Source organism: Natator depressus, chromosome 4 (assembly GCF_965152275.1).
Source record: "Natator depressus isolate rNatDep1 chromosome 4, rNatDep2.hap1, whole genome shotgun sequence".
Lineage (NCBI taxonomy): Eukaryota > Metazoa > Chordata > Testudines > Cheloniidae > Natator > Natator depressus.
The window spans coordinates 134137826-134159151 of NC_134237.1; the positions used below are offsets into that span (position 1 = coordinate 134137826).

Consider the following 21326-nt stretch of genomic DNA (forward strand, 5'->3'; position numbering starts at 1 on the left):
CCAATACTGGTTCTGTAAAATGTTGCATTTTGGTTTCACAGATTTGACCTTGGGAGCCCAGCCTCTCTCTATGTTAACGCTGGCTGCGCAGAATTATGAAGTGGCCATGAAGAACTAAAGAGGACTGTCTGCGTGATGTCACTATGCACTCTACGGCCAGAAAACAAGAATTGAAGGAGTGGAGGGACAGTGAGAAGAGGGACCGAAAGGAGAATGCGGTGCGCCAGAACGAAGCCATGGAGCAGCTCAAACATTATGGAGCGCCAGGTGGACACGCTCCAGGCGCTACTAACACTGCAAACCAAGCAGCTCTGCACCCGCCTTCCTCTGCAGTCACTGTCACAAAACTCTTTCCCACATGTCCCCCAGACACCGCCAACACACTCTTATCAACCTCCTGGCTCCAGTCTGTACCCACGGCATTCCACTCCCCCCCTGTCATAGTCCAGCATTGCGGACTCCCAGTACCCACTGCACTCAACACCCGGCCCTCTGCAGTTTAGCCCTGCTGAAGTACAGTACCTGCTGCACTGTACTCCAAACGAGAAGGTTGCATGTGACACCTGGACATACACAAATCTTTAACAGTCCTGGGACCCTCCCTTCCCCCATCCCACTCAGTGCTGATGTGTTTTGTCTCTCTCTCCTCCGGTTGTTGTTTTTTAAATAAAAGAATTGTGTTGGTTTGAAAGCAATCTTTATTCTATTAATTGAAAGCAAACAGAGCCCCACAAAGCAACAGGCAATTTTCTTACACCTTCACAGTGCACCATCTGCACCAATCACAATCATCTCCTAGCATTACAAACACTGCACTCCCGAGCGTAGCAACAAATTTTAGTAGCTTTCAGCTTCAAATTACTGCCTCAAGGCATCCCTGATCCTTATGGCCCCATGCTGCCCCCCTCTAATAGCCCCGGTCTTTAGCTGTTCAAATTCAGCCTCCAGGTGCTGAGCCTCTGTGGCCCAGCCCTGAGTGAAGCTTTCACCCTTCCCTTCACAAATATTATGGAGCATACAGCACGCATAGGAATATTGTCATCGGTCAGGTCCAGCCTCCCATATAGGCAGCGCTTGCGGGCCTTTAAATGGCCAAAAGCACACTCAGTCATTCTGCACTTGCTCAGCCTGTTAAATCGCTCCTTGCTGCTGTCAAGGTGCCCAGTGTATGGCTTCATAAGCCACGGCATTAAGGGGTAAGCGGGGTCTCCCAGGATTACAATGGGCATTTCGACTTCCCCTATGGTGATCTTCTGGAACGGGAAGAAAGTCCCTGCTTGCAGCTTCCTGAACAGGCCAGTGTTCCGAAAGATGCATGCATCATGCACCTTTCCGGACCAGCCTGCGTTAATGTCTGTGAAACGCCCACGGTGATCCACAAGCACCTGAAGAACCATTGAGAAATACCCCTTGCGATTAATATACTCCGTGGCTAGGTGGTCTGGTGGCAGAATTGGAATGTGTGCACCATCTATTCCCCCCTCCACAGTTAAGGAAGCCCATTTGTGCAAAGCCGTCCACAATCTCACGCACGTTGCCCAGAGTTATGGTCTTTCGGAGCAGGATGCGATTAATGGCCCTGCACACTTCCGTCAACACGAGTCCAACGGTCGACTTTCCTGCTCCAAACTGGTTAGTGACTGATGGGTAGCAGTCTGGAGTAGCCAGCTTCCATAGTGCAATCACCACGCGCTTCTCCAGTGGCAGGGCAGCTCTCATTCTCATCTCCTTGCGCCGCAGGGCTGGGGCGAGCTCCTCACACAGTCCCATGAATGTGGCTTTCCTCATCCGAAAGTTCTGCAGCCAGTGCTCGTCATGCCAGACGTGCATCGCAATGTGATCCCACCACTCAGTGCTTGTTTCCCGAACCCAAAAGCAGCATTCCACTAAAATCAGCACCTCTGTGAATGCCACAAGCAATCTCGTGTCACACTACGCGTGGCGAGATCAATGTCACACTCCTCTTGCTTTTGTCGTTTAAGGAATAACTCCACTGCCACTCGTGACGTGTTAGTGAGAGCGAGCAGCATATTGGTCACCAGTGCGGGATCCATTCCAGCAAACTGAAGAGGCAGAGCATGCAGTACACAAACCGTTGAAAGATGGCGCCAAATGTGGATGGAAGCACAGGGATTGCTGGGATGCAAAGTAATGCATCGTGGGGCATTGGGATAGGACCCAGTATGCCCCGCAACCCCCTCCGCCTTCCCTCAACTCTTAGCGGCAAAAGAGGAAGAGATGCTTTGTGGGATAGCTGCCCAGAATCCACCGCTCTGAATACTGATGCAAGTGCCTCAAGTGTAAACATGCTATTGTGCGGGCAGCTGACAGTGCGAACACACAACAGTGGATTCCCTTCAGCGCTCTCTGAGTGGCGCTGTAACTGCTGGGGCTGTAAGTCTGCAAGTGTAGACATACCCCTAGTCTCGTTAAACTTTTCACCCAGAGGCTGTGGTTTCCTACCATGACATGCCCCAGTGTTTACAGGAACGGCTTCAGAGGAAAGGGAGCAAAGGGTTAAACCTGCACTGGAAGAAAACATTGCTGGAAATCAGTTGTAACCAGCTTAAAGACGTGTTTTAAACTGGTTCTGCAAACCTGAACCACAGTGTGAATGGAATTTAGAGGAGTTCAGGAGTCACCGACTATAGACTTGTCTCTGGAAGAAGGGATTCTATGCTTAAAATGCAGAGGACTGTGATAAAGGTAAGCAAGGGCAGAGATGCTGCCCTTCGTGATCTTTACTTATTCCTAAACCATTATGTTTTAAACTCTGAAAACTAGCCAAACCATGGATTTGTGATGAAAGTTTACACTCTGAACCCTGTAGGCTGCTCAAAACTTCACATTACTTGTAGTCTAGGGAAAAGAGTAGGAGATTAGAAGTGGCACGCACCAATTTATTTTTCGGTGTGCAGCTTTTCAGCTTGGATAATAAAACCTGCGTGTGAACAGACAGGGTGTAAGAATGACATTAAGGGAGCTCCAGAAGAGAAGCTTCAGAGAAAGCTCCAGAAGAGAAAGAGAAGCTCCAGAAGAGAAAGCGGAGATGCAAAGTTGGTACGAGTGATGACCACCCAAGTAAAGATTAAGGTTCTTCAGAGACAGACTTGCTATCTTCCTGATTGAGGGTGCTAAAGTTCATTTGCCTCTTTTTGGCAACTTACAATAACCCATCAATCCTAGCCCGCATTAAGCATCATCATTTGAAGGGTTTTCCTTTAATTTTCAATGGGAAGTTGTTACATGGAAGTATATGTACACAAGATTCACTGCATTTATCAGGTATTAAAAAGAGGTAACAGTGCTTTTTACCCTGTTTGCACTGTTGCAAAAGAGATTCAGTTAAATGGCATAAGAAACAAGAACATTTTAGCAGAACTAGCCTGGCGGTGACATGAAGGGTGTGTCTACGCAGCTGCTGGGAGCGAGTCTCGCAGCCCAGGCTGACAGACTTGTGCTAGCAGGGCTTCCGCTAGTGTGCTAAAAACAGCAATTTGGACATTCCTGCCCAGGCTGGAGCTCGGGCTTTGAAGCCTAAGGAGTAGGGTGGGCTTCAGAGCCCAAGCCCGATCGTCAAAGCAATGTCTACATGGCTATTTTTAGCGCACCAGCGGCTAGCACGAGTCAGTCAACCTGGGCTGTGGGATTCGCTCCCAGCAGCTGTTTAGACCTAACCCAGCTGTGTTTTGAAGACTGAAATGCATCATGAATATATAAGTACGGCTAATTCAGTACTATGAATAATCATCAGGTTCCTGAGCTTTATTTAAACAGAAACAACAGTGGAAAGCCAGACTTAGACTTTTTCTCACCCTACCTTGAGCGGCTTGTGGCTTTGTGTTTTGTGTCCCTCGTTCACTGCTGAGGGTCTCTGATTCACCACTGTCAGCAGGTGGCGCTGATGTACCAAGGCTTCTTTAAACTCTTCTTCTGTTTTTGTTTCTAGAAGCTTCTGCCGAAAAGTTATATCCGAAAACATTGTGGCAAAGGTCCGGCCCACTTCGGTGGCAGTTTTCGTACTTTTCTGAGGAAAACAAATGTGCAGATTAGGGATCATAACCAAAAACTCTTAAGTTATTTAAAAACTGTAAAACTTCAAAACAAAATACCACCCAAAACACCAACCTTCCTTCCCTGCCTGTCAAGACCAGAACACAAGATTCCACACTTCCCCTGAAATCACTGCTAGCACAAACACCCAAATCAGGGCAGGAAGAGCAAGTAAATGCTTCCAGCCTGGCTTTGGTGCTGAGAGACCATTTCTTGCAGGGGAATATTGAAAGGTGAACTGGTTTGTGCATTGTAATCTCAAGCACAACATTGCGTTAATGTAGATTTTAGCATTGGGAGACTGATCCAAAATGCATTGTGATATTTGCAGGTTTGTCTCAATGGATTGCTGTAGAAATTTAGATTCAAAGAACAAGACATAGGTTTTGAAAGCTGCATCCAGAAGGTTAAAGACTACCGTGACCAAGTCTCATAGGAAACATTACATTAAGGTGATTTCTGAAGTATATTCCACAGACATTTGAAAAATAAAAACAAAAACCCGACAACTAGGATTACTTCACAATACTTCAACCCCCTCTACCCTTCATATGCTGATTGCCCCCTATTATCCAATCCAGCAAGACAGTCCAAAAAGGCTCTCCTCCTGAAGAGCTCCAAAGCCTCACAGGAACAGTATCGTTTGGCTATAACGCAAACGCCACAGTCACTGCTTTTATATTTTCACTTTGTGGTGAATTTTTGTGGTCAGTTCGCTAAGCGAGATTGGCAAGTGGTTTTTTAATTAACACCAGCAAAGAATTCAGGGCTCTTTGGATGCACCACTCAGGAGCACAGATGCAGAATACTTTACATTGTGGGCACACCACAGCGTCTTCACTTTAATCCTAGAGAGAGAGTTTGTGTCCCAACTATCAAAAAGACCCTGCACATTGCTTGAGATCACCCGAGGCAGCATTACTAGCACTCCATAGATTTAAACATCTAGACACAGCAGATGGTTTGTTCTAGGTTGAGCGTGCTCGGCCAGTTGGCTCCATTGGTCCACAAGTCTGCTGCATCGGCAGACTGGAGTTAAGATGTATTGTAAACCCTGCGAGGCAGGGCTCTTTACTTCATGACTGTACTGCACAATGGGGCTCCTAGGAGCTATTGTAATACTCAACAGAATAAACCACCACCACCACCACCATTACTCAGGCTTTTGCTGTGTGGGTGGGAATCAGCGGGGAGGAAAGAGAGCTGTTTGGATCAGGCAATTGATTTGGGGCAAGGCAAGGGAGTAAGAACTAGTCAATTTTTTCATCCTCACCATCATCGTGGAAAGATTGGGGTATGGATTTTATGCCATTTCCCAGACAATTTCTCAAGGTGATTTAATTGGATATTGTCAATGAGTTTATTATTTTAACTACTGTACGCAGCATGTACTTCGGGCTTGGTAGATCAAATCATTTAAAAAACAAAACAAAAAATCATGGACTAGCATAAACCATGTTTTTTCTTTACCAGTCACACTGCTACTACTTCCCATTCCCCTTCCTTTATTTGTATGCTGTCCACTTGTACCGTGTGCAACTTGGGAGTCATCTTCACACCTGTCGCAGAGTGCCCAGCACCCGCTAGCCACCAACATCACTCTCTGCTCCACAGCCAGGGGGTAGTGAGGTCAGTACCGACTCTGAGGGAAGAGTGCCCCCTACTGAGTCACTGACACTGCTCCCTGCAGCAGCTGGGTTTCCCTTAGCATGTTTCTGACTCTATACGAATACAGTTTGTATACATTGAAAAACTAAACCAATACAGCTGAGTGGGCTCAGTTTGTTTGCTGCATTCCATGGGCAACATCTGTATGTCTGTTTTTAGTCTGTACAGTTTTCAGGCATCAATGTGATTGGTGCCAAAAGCACTTTTATATAAACAATGGAAAAAATTAAGTCGGAAACCACTGAATCAGTCTGGACATAAATGCTCCCAAAAAAATCACTTCTCTTTCTATGACCCTCAGCTGAGAGCCCCACAATGTTTAAAGTATTTTTCCCTCACACACCCCTGGGAAATAGGGAAACATTATTATCCCCATTTTTACAGAAGGGGAGCTGAAGCAAAGACATTAAGGCCCAGATTTTTAAAGATATTTTGGCAACGCCAAGCCTAGCATTTCAGCACCTAACTGACTTAGGTACCCAACTCTCATTTTCAAATGGGGATTTTGCCTCCTAAGTGCCTAAATCCTTTTGAAAGAGAGTCTCAGGCTTCCAAATCAGTTAGGAATTGTCATGCTGAGCTCAGCAACACCTTTTAAAACCTGGACCTAAGTGACTTGCCCAAGGTCAGGCAATCTGCAGTGGAGCAGAGATTTGAACCTAGGTCTCCCAAGTCCCAGACCAGCGCGTTAAGTACTGAACAATCCTCCCTTCTTCAAAAGGCCACCTCTAGACTGCGGACAGACTTAGTTTGGCTAGAGTGGGGCTAAACAGCTTGAAGTGGGAGAAAGCTGCAGAATTTTACAGTTTAACGAGCAGGAGGTAGCGCAGTTCCCAAGTTGGTTCATGCCCCCACAAGTGCATCACTTCAGAACCTCATCTCTGCAGGCCCAACAATTGGGATCCTCAAGTAGAACTTGAGTTCAGATCTCCCGTATGACAGTGAATTTGTTGCCCAATCTATTGATTGCATATTAATTATACTGATTACCTAAGAATTCCCAATTAACAGACTGAGGTTTGGTAGGTCTTTGTTCCAAGACTAGGACCAGTATTATTAAAATTACCATTCAGTTGGGAACCCCCACATGCACAGTTGCAACACTCAGACTTAGGAAAAACCTTCTGTATCTGCAATAGGCTTATTAACACGGTTAGCAAAGTTACACACACTCCAACCCAACCAGGTAGAGAGAGCTCATACAGACTGAGCGTCTGCGCACCCATACACTCAGGCTACCCCTTGCAGAACAACCTGAAGCGTTAGTCATTAACTCCCTCATTATCACCACCTTCCTCATCACCATCGCTCATGGTCCTGCCGTCTCCCAAGGCACGCAGCCCTGGATACCACTTCTATAATGTATTACACAGACACACTATGCCTAAAGCATGTTCAGTAGGGGTTTCATCCCCTTTCCCTTATTTGTATTTCCTCACCCTCCTAAGCTTGGCGTGCCCTTCTCCCATAGGTTAAGAGAGCTTTTACCTCATGCTTATTAGCATGTACGTCAATTAGTTACCATGACACACTGGTGGTCAGACATCAGCTGAGGTTACCACCTTAAAACAGCCCAAGATGGTATAAACTAGCATCTTGTGGTTACCTGTCTGCAGTTTAGTCATTACAGCATTCCATGCTGTGATCTAGGGCAGCGATACCAAGGCGTGAGAGCTGCAAGTGGCTCTTTAACGTGTCTCCTGTCACTCTTTGCAGCTCATGATATTAAAACACTGTGTGATTTAATTATTAACCAGTCTAAGTTATTAACCAATCAGGATGCTTTTACTATGTAAATGACCAGTTATTAACTTGCATTAAGTTATTAACTTATTTGCTGTGAGAATAATACAGATTTCCTGTCATACTGTTTAAATACAGTAACTCCTCACTTAACATTGTAGTTCTGTTCCTGAAAAATGTGACTTTAAGTGAAACGATGTTATGCTAATTCAATTTCCCCATAAGAATTAATGTAAATGGGGGTGGGGGGAGGTTAGGTTCCAGGGGAAGAAAAATTTGTCAGACAAAAAAGCATTATATACATTTTAAATAATTATAAACAAGCAATTTAATACCGTTATAAGTTTTAAACAAGCAATTTAATACTACAGTCATCACTGCTGAGTATGAAGCTTGGTTGAGGTGGTGGAGTCAGAGAGTGGAAGAGGATGGATTGCCGGCTGCTCCTCTTGCTGTTCTTGCAAGCACAGGCACTGACTTTGCCGGGGGTGGGGGGCTCAACCCTCAGCCCATCCAGTCCACCTCTTCGCCCAAGCCCCCACCCTTCACCCGCCTCTTCTCCCCCCCAACCTCCTCCTCCTTTACTTCACACAGTGCGTCCTCGCTCCTCCCCACTCCCTTCTGAACGCTGCAAGCCAACTGATTGCCCTGGGCAGGAGGCAGGGGAGGTAGGGAGAGGGTAGGCAGATCAAGTCCTCGCTCCCCCCACCCCTCCTGCCCAGGGCAATCAGCTGGCTTGCGGGGCAGGAGGAAGGAGCGAGCACTTGGCATGCAGGCTCCCCCTCCCTCCCCTGCCTCCTGCCCGGGGAAATCTGCTGGTTTGCGTTGTTCAGGAGGCAGGGGAGGGAGGGGGAGCCTGCGCGCCGAGTCCTCGCTCCTCCCCCCTTCCTCTTAAACGCCGCAAGCCAGCTGATTGCCGTGGGCAGGAGGGAGGAGGGGGAAGGCGCTGATCTGCGGGGTCTGCCAGGGGGCAGGAGGCACTGTGGGGATGGGGGGGAGGGGAATAGGGAGGCTGCCAGCTGTGGAGAAAGCAGGCAGCCAAACAACGTAAGAGTGGAGCATTGCACAACTTTAAATGAGCATGTTCCCTAACTGATCAGCAACATAACAACATTAACCGGGACGACTTTATGTGAGGAGTTACTGTATGAATCTATAGTAAATGAAACACTGAATTCACATGACTGTGGCTCTTTTGGGTAATGTTGATGGCTAATTTGGCTCCTGAGGTCTGAGTATCACCGATCTAGGGTTACTTTTGATTAGCTGCTTATGCGCCTTAAGCCTTGTTTAGCTAAGCTATTGTCTTACAGGCCTTGCAGGCTCATTACATTACCACCTTAACTTATACCCAAGCTTTACCTAGCAAACAGCCTATTGGTATAGGCTACACATTGGGGCAAGAGCTCTGATACCAGATTAGTCACAGTCAGACTTACAGACTATGCCAGGCTCCAGCTCCAATGCTAGATAGGAAGCCATTCTGCTCTATAATGAGACTGCAGGAGCCTAGGGAACAGGAAAGTCATTTGTCATAATTTTATACCTTGTGCTCACTGCTGAGTCAGAAGGAGATGTTGGCAGACAACCACTGTGGTGACTTCAGCCCTGCTCTCTTCCTGCTGCATCTAGAAAACGGGTGGTCATGCACCCCAGTAGAGCTCCACAAGAGAACGATCAGAAAAGCATTCTGAGGCATCAGGAGCGAATGATGGAGAAACACTCACCATTTTAGGAGGTGCGAGAACCAAAATGACAAATCTCACTTCACAGGAGTTCTCCCCCCAGTTCTGAGGCCGCTCCAGTCGGCTGATGCAAACATGACGTCGCTGAAGAGACTTTATAGTGCAACTGTCAAGAGAGATGGAAGTGTTTGGCTTAGGTTAGACAATACAAGAGACACACTCTCCCTTCTGCTGAATGAAAGTTTTAAATATTCCTGTTCTAGCTCTGATACAATATGCATGGGTGAAAACAGGTGGCTTAAACATTGATTGTAAAAAAGACAATAATGGCATTTTAATGGTCGTGATTTTCCTTCCTTTCTAGGCCTCGATCCTATGAGCTGCTCAGTGGGAAAGGCACTCTGTGACATCAGGGCCCTGCTCATGGGATAGCTGGCAGAGTTGGGGCCTTACTTGGCTTCATCTTCGCCCAGCAGCTGTATAATAGCCAGTAAATCAATAATGAAACTTACCCTAAATTTGCAGTATTGCACGGAGTTCTAACTAGAGGGCTCCCTTTATTTTTTTTAAAAGAATAATGAACAGATAGTACTTTGCACTTCCGTAGATCCATTCATCCAGAGGTCTCAAAGTGCTGTGGCAAACAATTTAAGGGTAGAGGCCAATAAATAAATTGCTTCTCTCTCTCATTCCTCCTTTAAGGAATGCCTCAATATTTGTTTTCGTTTTCAACAGGTTTTTCGCTCCCTGCTTGGTTGGTTTTGATTATTTTTAAATACATTACAAATATCAGGCCCTAACCACCCTCTTTTCGCTGGACAAGTCAGACAGCCTTCGGAGGACCAAAATGAGTGACATCATAGCTCAGTGATGAGACTTGAGTTGGAAGTCTCCCAGGTCCATTAGAGAGAGGAAGGTTTGTTGAAGAATTAAGCAGTCATTTAGATCTTTTAAAGATTGCCAAGACTTCCAATAAAGAGAAGCCAGAACTTGACATTTCTAATATTAAAAACAAAACATTTTTATTAAAACCTGGAAGCCATTTTTGGGCATCACAAAAGAGCAGTAGTTTCTCTTTGCTGTTTACTTCAACTACCACAACATGCTGGCAAGGTGGGTAGCCATAATTCTCACCATTTTATCAGTGGAGAAACTGAGGCAAAGCAAGGTGACTTGTCCAACATCACACACCAAGTCTATGGCAGACATGGGATAACACCCTCACACTACCAATAAAACCACTGCTAATTATTCTGTTGATACACTTTACAGCTCTTTAGAAACAGAGTGGCAGATAATGCACGAGAATTTCACTATTGGTGTGATTAGCACACAACAGTGATACTCCATCTTAATTGCAGGGCTTGATTTTGCAACATGAGAGGTTACGGTATTTTTAATGTAATAAATATAAGGAAGATTATGTTACTGTTATTACCATTGCTTATTTCAGGTGAATATTTGCCAAATTAACGATTATCAATTAAAGGATGTGGACAGGGCTTCAGTACTTTGGTCCAGTCTCTCTTTTCCTTTCTGTTAACATAGTTTATCACCTTAATTAGCAACTTAAATGACATGCCAACAGCAGCCCCTCAATAACTTGGAGAGAAGGGGATGTGCAGACCAGAGCTGAATTAATAATTCTTCCATACAGGTCTGAATAGTTAGCTTGTAAGTGACATTTTACTAGTGAATAGGTTTTTGATGGACACTGACAATTAAGTTACTTGATTTATGCAAGCTAACAACCTGACAGGCTATTGTTAGACATGCTTATTTTGATGCAAGGGATGGTTACATTCCTTTTATTATTTGCACAATACAGAATATATGGAAGGGTGCAGGATTTCACAAATGTATACTGTATTAGTTATATTCCCTTTATTCCCCTTTTTACGTGAATCAGACTCAAAACAGAAAATCCACACATCCCCTCGGGATGCATCCAGACACTGTTTCATCTGTTTATATGAAGTCTTTTCCTGAGTGACAATTATTTGAAGGTTACACGTACTAAAGGACATATTTGATAGCAATCTACTTTAAACCTTTCCAAACAGGGATCAAATGAAAACAGAGTTAAAACTGAATTCAGCAATTTGCAGCAAACTGAAATCAATCTTAATCTAGAGTCACTGAGGTGGGTGAGCCTGAATGTACCCAAATCATCTTCTGTTGTCAATTATGGGTTTCAATTCAGTAAAATAACTGGGGTAAGCACATAGGATATCTGTCAAGTTGTCCAACATCTTAGATCATCTTACTTTCACCCATATTAATTGGTAAAATCTCATGCATGAACGGAGAGGTGAACAGTTAATGCACTGTTAGCAAAATCTACCCTCTTTTATTCTGCTCCGTTTGCTCACTGAGTCAACACTTTCATTCCTTAGCCTTTGAGCTCAGTGATTAATTCAGTTCTTTAAAAAGGAAGATTTGCCTGGAGTTCTGAAAGTTCTTATTTGTATTCTGGCAGTGGCCAAAGGCCTCAATCAGGATCATGGTCAAATTGTGTAAAGTGCTGAACAAACTCCTAAGGAGACGCTATCTCTGTTTCTAGTTGCCTACATTACAATGCCCTGATCTTACATTAACGCATGCCTGGGGCTCTACGCAGGTGCAGGGTGCACCCATATGCTTTTCAATCTAATTTGAAACAGGATACTGCGTTTGTGCATTCCAATCTACAGGAGGCTATATGTGGAAGGAAGACTATTAACAATAGTAAGATCATGCAGCTACTCGGACAACAACATGCAGAGCTTGATGGCTCCAAGTCTTTTGGAAGTTTTAATTTACTTCAGACAAAACACACACACAGCAATCTTCCACTACCACTCAACCTAACCAACATTAGCTGAATAAATTATTGTAGGCATTGACTGCAGGCAAAATACTTACATTCAACTTCTTCCTCATATAATATACTTGCAGCTTTCACTTTTCAATCTGAAGCTTACAAGTTTGATGTACACACAAAATTGCAGTGGTCACCATCAAAAAGTCAACATATATCAAGAGTAAACACGTTATGGTAGACTTAGAATAGGGAACAATTATGGTCTATACTGGGGTGGAGTAACTGCTGACTTTGTCTAAATGGTGATCATTGTATGGATGTAATATGGTCAGAAGAAGAGGTCATGCCTATTGAGCCAGGCATTGGGATGAACAGTTGATACTGGTTAGATTCTCTTTCCAAAAAAACCTTCAGTAACAAAGAAAAGGAGTACTTGTGGCACCTTAGAGACTAACAAATTTATTCAGTAACATAGAATTTTCTTCCTGCCAGGACACCATGGTGGACACAGGGCCAACAAGCCAGTGAACTGATGAAAGAGCTGAAGTGGTTGATGGAAAAAGATGGAATAAAAGCAAGGAGATGATATGAACCAAAAAGAAAATCTCACATTAAACTGACACTTTACAATTTCTAAATCGTGAAAGCCCTCTAAAATAAAAGATTGGGCTGAAATGCAGTCATGACCAAATGATCTAGATGAAATGATTAACTGTGTTTAAATACCAGGTCTTATTTATGAAAATGCCGTAATACCATAGTCTCTAACACGGTATTCATAAAAGGCTCTTTAAAATTACAGGGCTTATTTCTGCATGACTGCCCAATATATTTCTTTTTTTAAAAGTTACATTTAAAGCAGCGTTCAAGACAAGAGGCTAGGTCCTCAGGTGGCGTGAACTGGCATAACTCCACTGACATCAGCGAAGACCCACAGATTCACGCCAGCTGAAGACCTGACCTAAGCCAAAGATCTTATCTAAGCAATAACAGACATGTCTCACACAAATTATTAATGTTTAAGATATGTACACTCATCAGAAAGAAAAAACAAACAAACAATCTCATCAGGGCAAGAAAGGAAATTAATTACTTTCACCAGTAAGAAAAACGGAACCACGATTGCTCATTAGAGCTAGTCAGCTAGCCTTTTCCGTCCTAGAGTAGCACATCATCATTTTGGTTCTTTTGCATTGCAGGTACATCTAAGAAAACAATGCCCCAAGTGTGATATATCAAGTCTTAAACCTTCTAAGACCAGAACCACTTGTGAGGGATGCAGTCTTGACAACTTGGATGGTCCATTTGGGCTTTTATTGACAGCCTGCCAAGAGGAATATCTGGTAATGTACTCGAATACCCAGTCCCACAAACTTGCTTCTTGATATAGTCTTGAACCTCTCCTGGTGGGCTATCCAGGTGAAAGTAGGTCGCATCCTTACCAGTCACAATCAAAAGAATGGTTACAGAACAGAATGCAAGGAAGAAATTGGACCATCTCCTCAATCACCAATAATTCATCTTTGGAGAGTTAAATTATTGGTCAAAAAGGCTTTGGCTTGACAGCTTGAATGGAAAAGTAAATTGAAGGTGGAGAAAGGTTCCACAACATCCCTGTGCGCAAAGAAATAACTAGTACTACACAAGCAAGGCTGATTATGGTGGCTGCAGATTTTTTATACAGAAAAGATAGGTGTTTAAGAACTTTTGAAAGCTTACTGTTGTAAGTATGGGAACAAAGGCACTTGTATACACAGTGTTTCATTAATAGAATAGAGTCCTGTAATCATTCCTCTAAAGGAACCTTTCTTTTTACAGAAAAATAGATAGCTGTCAAGGAACAAACATGGCAGAAGAGTACATTTCATTATTAAAAGTGATGCATTGTGTTATTATGAGGCATAGTTTTGCACCAATTACTGTATTTTAAACATCTCAGATTTGAAAATGTGCTATTTTAAAATCTGAAATAGCAATGACAGGGATTTTTCATAGTAACTTTAAGACCATAACAGAGAAATTCTTTGGAGTCCAGACTAACAATTAGTTTTTAAAATGTGCAAAATCCAATCCATATTCCTACTTATGTTCAGTGATGAAGCAGACATGCATCAGTGTCCCATGCTATGATTAATTACAGACATTGAAACTGAAAAATTATTTACTACTCTTAAAAGTTATTGTTTGTACAGCAGTTTTGCTCAGCATCCAAAATAGCCTCATGCATCGTGTTTTAAAATGTTACCTGGGAATTTGAGTGAGTTAGTTAGCTCCTCCAGAGGGACCATTATGACGACATAATTAATATATTAGAATAAGCAAATTTGCAGCACACAAGAAACTTCATGAAATATCAAGCTACACTCCCATCTTGTTGAGAGATTATTCCTTTGCTTCGTCAGTCACGAGAGCTTTATCAAATCAACTGAACAATTTCAAAACAAATCCCTCATGTGCCTTATAAATGCAATCAAAGGAAATGGCTCTTGACATTTGCCTCCTCATGGCCTGCCTTTTCCAAACTCAGCCCTTTTAAAAACAGGAGCTGTATCTTGGCAAGAAAGGAATAGCTTGGTGCCAACATTGCTTCAAGTTAATAAAAATACTATGAAGAATTCCATTTAAGTAACCCGTATAAAAATACAGGAGTTATTCAAGAATCATCCCAGGAAGAACATCAAGGACAGAGATGCAAGGAGAGACCTGCAGGCTGTTGCTTGCTACTGCATACTGACACCTTATATGGCACATTCTTTCTTAAGCATTGGATAATTAAGCCTCATCACAGTCCTCGGAGGTAAGCAAGCGTTAGTACGTGAACCTACACAGGTACAGAGCATGATCTATCCCTTAACCTCAGGGGTGTGGAGGAGCTAGCTGGCTGGACATAGAGGGGATACTATGTAGAGGAGACTTGAGGAGACCCAATGCCTCCCAAAGCTCCCATTAAAGCAGGGCACCTTTTACAAGCCAAGTGATTCATGAAAGCTGGGGATTAGATTAATTCCTGGTTTTGGGATAAGGTCCACTACACTATTTTGAATTCACTATCAAAATCAACTGGCTCCTATGAGACAGAAAAAACATTTAGACACTTGTATTTCAGGGATGAGATCTGGTTTAGAACTATATAGTACATTATAAAACAGGTCTTACCCAGATCAGCCCCTTTATTTTCATTCCGGTGACTATCTTTGGAAGGGCTTTTTGACAGAAGGGTGCTGTCAATGAACACAGTCCCAAAAGTTATCCATTCTGGCTCAGAAGTCTCAAGCTCATGGATGAAAACACTCAAAATGCAGATTTCTACTTGCATGGAAGTACGAGACTGTATCACATCAGTCAGGATCTGTCAGCTGGGGACTGCCTCTCCTGCAGCCTTAAGTCCCCAGCAAATCACCTCCTATGAGAACACTGCCAGATGCAAGAGTGAAGCAAGAACAAACTCACTCAACCAGATTTCGAGAACAATCTCTTATTTACTCTGGTTTCTGTGCCTGTATCTAACAGGCCACTCTCTCCATGAATTCTCAGAGACAGCACCTAGGAAGACTGACTGCAGACTTCTGTTCTAACAAAAACTAGAAGGTAACACAAGCCATTGCCTATTTCAAACAAGCAACAAGTGGCAGAGAAACCGTGCAGTGGATTTCTGTAAGTAGTAAACTCAAGGAATATAAGAGCAGCCATACTGGCCATTCCAATTGTAGCCAATGCCCCGTGTCCCAGAGGGAATGAAAAGAATAGGTAATCATCAAGTGATTGGTTTCAGAGTAACAGCCGTGTTAGTCTGTATTCGCAAAAAGAAAAGGAGTACTTGTGGCACCTTAGAGACTAACAAAGTTATTTGAGCATAAGCTTTCGTGAGCTACAGCTCACTTCATCAGATGCATAAAAGTGGAAAATGCAGTGAGGATATTTTTATACACACAGACCATGAAAAAATCCCAGCTAAATAGGCCAAATAGGTTAGTGAGTGAATTAACAAGACTTATTCCACCCTTGACTGAGGCAGACTACAGTTTAGCTGACTGACCTCTGGTAGCTCCTGTTCTGAAGAACAGCATCTTAAGTCATCTGAACTGGAAAAGAAACATACTTCAGGGACTCTCTGTAAAGTATCTTGCCTTCCTGTTCACTTTGATGTTCAAAAGGGCATGCACCGTTTCAGATTGCCAGACAAAGTGCAATAGGTACAGAATTCTTTTAAACTGTTCCAGACATGCATGGATACTGGTGACACACTTTGGGGTTCAACCTAGACCAGTGAGGGGTTGTATCACCACTCGCTCTAAGTGCCTGTGTGCTGTGCAGCTTTGGTTCGCGGCTCTGATACCAAGAGCCAGCTTCTATAGCACACAGATCTCCCCCTGGCTTCCACCACCCAGTTACTCTTTACAGGGGGACCTCGACAACCCTTCCAGCCCCTCGTTCTCCCCCCAAACCACCCTTCTTACTGTAGCACCACAAAACCCTATCAAGTTTGCTGCTCCTTTAAAGAGATGGTAATAAGCAGCTAATTCACTTAAGGGGGGGGGGGGGGTTGACAAACCCCACCACTTCAATCAAAGCCCTGAGTTGGTTTATGGTCAAAGTAAAAAGTTTATTAGCAAAAGGACATAATTTAAGTGATACTAAGTATAGGGAATAAGGACAAAATGGTCCCAAACAAGAAGTAGTAAAAATATGCTTCTAAAGCTAAAACACGACAAACTAGAGTCTTTTGTTCAAAGAACTTTTCTCACCGCCGTCATTCGTCCAGCCTGGCTGGCCTGTCCTTTAGCCAGAACCCAGCATACAGAGCTCAAAGTGCTTCGTTTCTTTGACTCCTCAAGTGAGGAATGCCAAAAATGGCTTTTCCTCTCTGCTCATATCCTTGAAGTTTTATCTTTGTTTTCGAAGTCAGGAAGCCCTCCTGGGGGCTCAGCTTGCTTGGAGCCAGGTTAATTTTTGCAGTCTCCTCCTCCTGTGGTGACAGTTTGTGGTTATCTCCCCCACTCACTAGTTGGATGGCTTTGTTTACCTTTTATGTAAATATACCTTCACTATCTCCCCTTGCTCAGTTCACACTGGAGACCCATTCAAGCAGGCAGAACCATTCCTTTGTCTAGGTCAAGGTGCAGTGAGTGTGTCAGGCTTGACAAGAGTTGCTGACACAGCGTAGTGAACAACCAGTGAGCCTCTGTGTCACATGGGGCAAAGAGCCAGTCCAGACCTGCCTATGACTTGGTACATCAGAGAGGCTGTACCCACATTAAAACTAGTACTAAAACCAATGCCACCATGTTGTGTCACACAGAGCATCTCCTGTATTTCATAGGCCCATTAAAATAGAAATCTACAGCTCAATTAGCACCCAGGGTAGGTAGCTTAGTTTTCTCTGTGAGTGAGTGACAGTGAGACCTATGGAAAAGCTACTGGCAAGTTTGGTTAGGACGTAATTCTGTTAACACTCTGGGGAGAAATTTTGGATGCAAACAAAGGATAACTTTATCTCTGCGCACAACTGTAAAAGAGGGTCTCATCATGAGATCCTGAAGCTCTCTCTTTTTCTGTGGATGCAATTGCTATAATAAAGGCTGTTTTAATTGACAGATGAAGAAGGGAACATTCTTTCATGAGTTCGAAGGGAAGTTTCACGAGCTGGATGTGTACGAGACCAAGATCCTGCATAGGTGTGGGCTCTCTAACCAGAGCGTAGATGTTCATTAACCCCTTCAAAAATCTTTTTTCAGATTGTGGCCAAACAGAGTCTTTCGCTGGGCTAAGCAGCAAAGAACAAGAGAAGGCGGCGAGATGTACTTTTACTAACAATATGGAGATTTCAAATTACTTTTGTACTCTGGTATGGACTGAGCAGGAGCTGAAGCTGGTTTTAATATTATTGTTGATTACTCACAAAGAGAACCTTTTCCACTTATGATCATAACACAGGCAAGTTGAATACTTCCTAGAGTTCAATAGAATCTCCTGTACCTTGTCTGAACAGGACAGTTCAAAATCTCTCAAAGTCCTATGGCCCATGCTGCCAAGTGGAGAGAGTCTGGGTCCAGATGGCAACTCCGACACCTCTGCTGGGTCAACAGATCTGGAATTGTGGGGAGAGACAGATAGTTGCAGTAGATCTGAGAACTGCTGTTCTTTTGATCAGGTCTGGGCAATCAGAATAACTTTGGCTTTAGCTTGTTTGATTTTCCTCACTCTTAGAATTTGAGGGTGAGGAGAGGCACAGAGAAGACATACCCCCCAGAGTCCAGAACAAACAGCTGAGGTAGACCAAATTCCTAGCAGGAGAGGACACATTTTGCACAGTCAATTTTTGCAGATCTGAATTTAAAAGGTTATCTAAAAATATTTTTCAATTGCAACATTTTGTACCAGAGCACAGCAAGAAAAGGGCTCAGTCAAACTTCACTTTTCTTACTTTGGGGGATTTACATTAGATCTTGAATGTTTCCCTTAGTTAAGCTTTTACATTCTTACTCCAATCACCATCCTTTCATTTGTTTTAGAGGTTTTAAACAATTAACATAAACTTGTACCACTATACACAATGCCTGCGTCTTTCAGTCTTACTCTCACTCCAGCAGTAGAAATGAGAAATAAAATGAAGCTCTGGAAAACAGAAAGACAGCAGCATCAGTTTAAGGGATAGCTGAGGGTCAGGATGAGGAATGACACGCTGCAGAAGAATAATGGCAAAAGATATTAGGTTATTTTCCGATTAATTTTACAGTAAAAACAGATTATTCTCCCTGACAAATCCTCCACTCAAATTAAGTGAGTTGTAATTTTTCTTCAGGCAAGGCACATGCTCTAAAAATATAGCTCTATTAAAAGCTTTTCTACACTAGCTACAGCAAAAATACAGTAAAATAATAGCTATAATTATAGGGCACAACTCATCCACTTCTTTCCCTCATAATCTTCCTCCCTCTCTTTTAATTAAAGTCACAAAAGGAGACGGAAATAAGGAAAATTGCAGCTAATAGCACGATACACCTTTGGGTTATAAGCTTATTTTTTCAAATCCTGATTGCCACGGAAATAAGTATTACTCACACACGCTATTATTCAACTCTTAGGGTTCCCTTCTGTGGAAGAGAAAGCATGAATTTATGCCATAAAACCATTTGTATTTAATTAATCAGAACATTTGTACCATAATTTCGCCTTTGATCAGTGCTTTGTTATGAAGTGACTTGCTCTGTGAACACGTCCAAATAGGCATGTCATAAGTGACTGTAGTGGATGCTTGATGACACCTACTATAGTAAAGCTTATATAAGGTCAGTATAATAATGCCTGCATCTGTCATTTTCACTCCATGCATCTGAAGAAGTGGGGTTTTTACCCACAAAAGCTTATGCCCAAATAAATTGGTTAGTCTTTAAGGTGTCACCGGACTCCTTGTTGTTTATTTTTGCAAATACAGACTAACATGGCTGTTACTCTGAAACCTATATAGGGACTGTATCCTTTCACTATAAAACTCAGTTTTCAGTTGCTCACAGCTTTCTGACAAGTTGGTTTCTTGGGCTAAAATTTTCCATGATTGTCCACAGCCTGGGAGTGAATTTGTTTTTGAAAGCCTTGAACAATACACCTTCAGCTAGCTGATTTATTATGCCCTGGGGGCGGGGGGAGTGGGGGCGGGAAGAGACAGTCCTAGAACAGAATTGCAACTAAAATCTACAGGACAAATCGTTCAGCTCAGAAAACCTTCTGTGGTGAAGTTTCCCAGTAGAATAATTGATTCTTCACTGATTCTATTATCCTTCCCAACTCATTCGCAGATGAAGCTCCTACCATGACTCCTGCCCCTCTTTAGAGTACTTATTCCTGACACTCCTCACAAGCTTACTCATCTTCGGACGCTCGTTTACAGGAGGGGGGATACAATTCAACACAAGCTTCCACAGGATAGCGTTGGGAGTGCGGTGGAATGTTGTTGCGGGTGCCGCAGTGTTGTTGCTGCTCTTGGAGCTCCAACATCAGCAGCACCCGCAGCCAGTGCAGCAGGTTAATTCAGCAGACCTCCACGTTATTCACAGGGAAAACCACAGGCTCGGTTCAGTGCCAAAGGCATTTGGCCAAGTTTATTGTCGACAAAGCACAGTACTAGCGCCTCAGAGGAGCTTTCTCTGTGGAGAAAGAAGTGGTTCAGGACTCTTTAGAAAAGCTGGACGAGCACAAGTCCATGAGGCCGGATGCGTTGCACACGAGAGTGCTAAAGGAGTTGGCGGCTGTGATTGCAGAGCCACTGGCCATTATCTTTGAAAACTCATGGCGATCGGGGGAGGTCCCGGACGACTGGAAAAAGGCTAATGTAGTGCCCATCCTTAAAAAAGGGAAGGAGGAGGATCGGGGAACTACAGGCCAGTCAGCCTCACCTCAGTCCCTGGAAAAATCATGGAGCAGGTCCTCAAGGAATCAATTCTGAAGCACTTAGAGGAGAGGAAAGTGATCAGAAACAGTCACATGGATTCAATAAGGGCAAGTCATGCCTGACTAATCTAATTGCCTTCTATGATGAGATAACTGGCTCTGTGGATGAGGGGAAAGCAGTGGACGTGTTATTCCTTGACTTTAGCAAAGCTTTTGACACAGTCTCCCACAGTATTCTTGCCAGCAAGTTAAAGAAGTATGGGCTGGATGAATGGACTATAAGGTGGATAGAAAGCTGGCTAGATCATTGGGCTCAACGGGTAGTGATCAATGGCTCCACTTCTAGTTGGCAGCTGGTATCAAGTGGAGTGCCCCAAGAGTCGGTCTGGGGCTGGTTTTGTTCAATATCTTCATTAACAATCTGGAGGGTGGCATGGATTGCACTCTCAGCAAGTTTGCAGATGACACTAAACTGGGAGGAGAGGTAGATAAGCTGGAGGGTAGGGATAGGATACAGAGGGACCTAGACAAATTAAAGGATTGGGCCAAAAGAAATCTGATGAGGTTCAACAAGGACAAGTGCAGAGTCCTGCACTTAGGAGGGAAGAATCCCATGCACAGCTACAGACTAGGGACCAAATGGCTAGGCAGCAGTTCTGCAGAAAAGGACCTAGGGGTTACAGTGGACGAGAAGCTGGATGAGAGTCAACAGTGTGCCCTTGTTGTCAAAAAGGCCAATGGCATTTTGGGATGTATAAGTAGGGGCATTGCCAGCAGATCGAGGGATGTGATTGTTCCCCTCTATTCAACATTGGTGAGGCTTCAACTGGAGTACTGTGTCCAGTTTTGGGCCCCACACTACAAGAAGGAAGTGAAAAAATTGGAAAGCGTCCAGCGGAGGGCAACAAAAATGATTAGGGGACTGGAACACTTGACTTATGAGGAGAGGCTGAGGGAACTGGGATTGTTCAGTCTGCGGAAGAGAA

At 43.6% G+C, this 21326-nt stretch overlaps 1 protein-coding gene across 5 annotated transcripts in view; it reads right to left on the bottom strand.

The window, feature by feature from the left end:
* Positions 1-21326, bottom strand: part of SLC4A11 (solute carrier family 4 member 11) — a 153214-nt gene that overhangs the window by 55253 nt on the left and 76635 nt on the right. For all 5 annotated transcript variants that reach the window (XM_074951936.1, XM_074951932.1, XM_074951934.1 and 2 more), the window contains exons 7-8: positions 9192-9315; positions 3821-4027 (exon numbers count right to left, since the gene is read on the bottom strand). In XM_074951936.1, the coding sequence (XP_074808037.1) occupies positions 3821-4027; positions 9192-9315 (331 nt within the window). The remainder of the gene's footprint in view (positions 1-3820; positions 4028-9191; positions 9316-21326) is intronic.